The 2500-nt window shown below is 45.4% G+C and overlaps 1 protein-coding gene across 3 annotated transcripts in view; it reads left to right on the top strand.

The window, feature by feature from the left end:
* Positions 1-2500, top strand: part of LOC113805964 (protein FAM43B) — a 26437-nt gene that overhangs the window by 22268 nt on the left and 1669 nt on the right. For all 3 annotated transcript variants that reach the window (XM_070116620.1, XM_070116621.1, XM_070116622.1), the window contains one exon: positions 1-2500. This exon is cut by the window's left edge and continues 32 nt beyond it; it is cut by the window's right edge and continues 1669 nt beyond it. In XM_070116620.1, the coding sequence (XP_069972721.1) occupies positions 1-901 (901 nt within the window). In that variant the 3' untranslated portion in view covers positions 902-2500.

Here is a 2500-nt window from a genome sequence, read left to right as displayed (position 1 = left end):
GTCGGCGCTGCAGGAGTTCCGCCGGGAGAAGGTGGTGCGCCAGAACGCCCGCTTGTCCCTCATGCACGCCATCTACGACTCGGCCGCCATCCCGCGGCGCCGCCTGCTGCTCTCCACGGGCTCCGCCAACTACCGGCCTCCGCTGGAGCGGTCCAAGAGCGCGCCCAAACTCGGCGCCATCGAGGAGAGCATCGAGGAGGAGGAGGCGGAGGCGCTCGACAGCGACGTCGATGACATCGACGAGTTGGACGAGGCGGCGTCGGTGCACCTGCAGCCGGAGGACGTGGGGCTGTCGAGCGCCGTGTCGGAAACCACGTCGGACATCGTGGTGGACTACGACTCGAGCAGCGAGGTGGCGAGCGCCGGCCAGGAGAGGCTTGCGCTGGAGGAGGACTTCGACGAAGGCAGCGCCAACTTCTCGCACTTCTGCCACTCGGACACGCCCCTCTACTGCCCCGTGCCCCCGCTCTCGCCTATCGGCGACGCGAGCGAGGTCCACGAGCCAGGGGGAGGGGGAGGGGGTAGGGACACAGGGACGATGATGGGGGACGTCTCGACGACCAGCGGGAAGGACCTCGGCCTCCTGGCATCGCTCACGGGGGAGCTGAGTCTCGCTCCTCCTGCCGAAGAATCGCTGACGTCGGACCAGCCCGAGTCCCTGGGTTCGCACTGCGACTCGTGCAACTCCTCGTGCGGCGCCTGCAGTGACCCGTGCGACGTGGCGGTGGAGCAGGAGCACCTCCTGGGCGAGGGCAACCACATCATCTCCGACGGCCACATCCTGAGAGAGGGCGAGAGCCCGGGGAAGATGGCCCGCATGGAAGGGGACAATATCAGTGAGGAGAGTGGCTACTCCGAGGACAAAGATTCTTTGCAAAATTTAGACGCGACCAAACTTTAGTGTACTTGATCTGATGTAATTATATTCATAATTATCCATATCATGATCTGACGCAAGTGACACCGTTAGCGCCGGCTCTGCTCGGGCTTGACGCGGTAAATTGTGTTTCTCTCGCCCATCATGTGTTGTGATGCATGTTATATAACTCTCCCCCTCACCCCTCGCCTACATAAGGATGACATTGTTACCGTGTGTAACTGCAGTGTCCCAGCTGTTCCAAAGGATCTGTCTACCTGTACAGCCTTTTTTCCTGAGATATAAAATGAATTCTCTCCCTTTAGCCCCCCTGTGAAACTTTCCAGAATAAGATTATGGAAATGAAAGTGGAAACAAAAAAATATACATACGAATCACCCCCGGAGCAATAATAGTATTGATGACTGTGTTAAAAAGAGAGATTATGTATAGAAACACTGGCTTCTGTTCTGTTTCATTTCGACTGTTATAGTTCTTAGAATAACTCGGCAGATACTGTAGTTGATCGGAGGGCAATCACCAAGTGCCATGTGTAGTTTCTTCTTCATTTTCCAACCTAGTTCATTCTAGTGAGAGAAAGAAAATGTTTATTTTGGTTTCCCATTCAGATAGGAATTGTAAAACATTTGTGGCATTTTTTGTAAAGTCCGTTAGCGAAAGTGAATTCTTGTAACATTTGGAAAAAAGGTTTTAATAGTGTTGTATGATATGGGAATGGGAATTTCTTTTCAGAACAACTGGAATTTTTGAGATTAGATAATCTTTGTACAGAAAACACTATACTTGTTATAGTCATTATTTTATTTTATACATTTTGATACAACTATCTGTATTCAAGGTGCACATATTTATATATAAACTGTTGATGAAAATAGAAACATATGTATGAAATCGAAAATTTTTATATACATCCAGGATATTCAAAATTTTGTGAAATTTGAAACTGGATACTTTCGTTGATAAGTTAAATGGTTTAGGCTTTATATGAAAATGAAAGTGAGTAAACAGTTCATGTATAATACTGACTAAATCACACGAATGGCCATTTGATAAACTGCGGTATGTTTTTAAAGGAGGAGAAACAAATATATTTAAAAGTGCATATATTTACGATGATGGTGGTTGATACTTTGCACATTTTGTATCAAAGACTTGTATAATAGATCATACTGGAATACTCTTTCACTATTTAAACGTACACTATTGTCTTTTATGTGTATTTTTTCATAATTGTATTTTTTCGTACTCATCCCTGTTTGGAGAAGGGAGAAATCAAACGATTGTATTCAACACTGTAAGATATCAGAGTTGATGCATTCAGTGAAGATTTAAGTATTAAAAGAAGAATATTATATTCAAATGCAGTAAAACAAATCTATTGTATTGAGTATTTAAGACTCAAACAGTGAGAAAGAAGTGTTGTATTCAACTCCCAAAGATAAAACAGTAACAAACAAGTACTGCATTCAATTCAGTGAGATAAAACAGCAAGAAAACCGTACTGTATTCAACTCACCAAGATAAAACGATTGCTGTATTTCACAACTACACGTGAAACTGCATGGCTTCCTGGTGTCCATTCCACCTAATGTAAAGTACTTTATGTTTAACGTCAATAAACAT

Source organism: Penaeus vannamei, chromosome 39 (assembly GCF_042767895.1).
Source record: "Penaeus vannamei isolate JL-2024 chromosome 39, ASM4276789v1, whole genome shotgun sequence".
NCBI lineage: Eukaryota > Metazoa > Arthropoda > Malacostraca > Decapoda > Penaeidae > Penaeus > Penaeus vannamei.
This window is presented reverse-complemented; position numbering and strand designations above follow the sequence as displayed.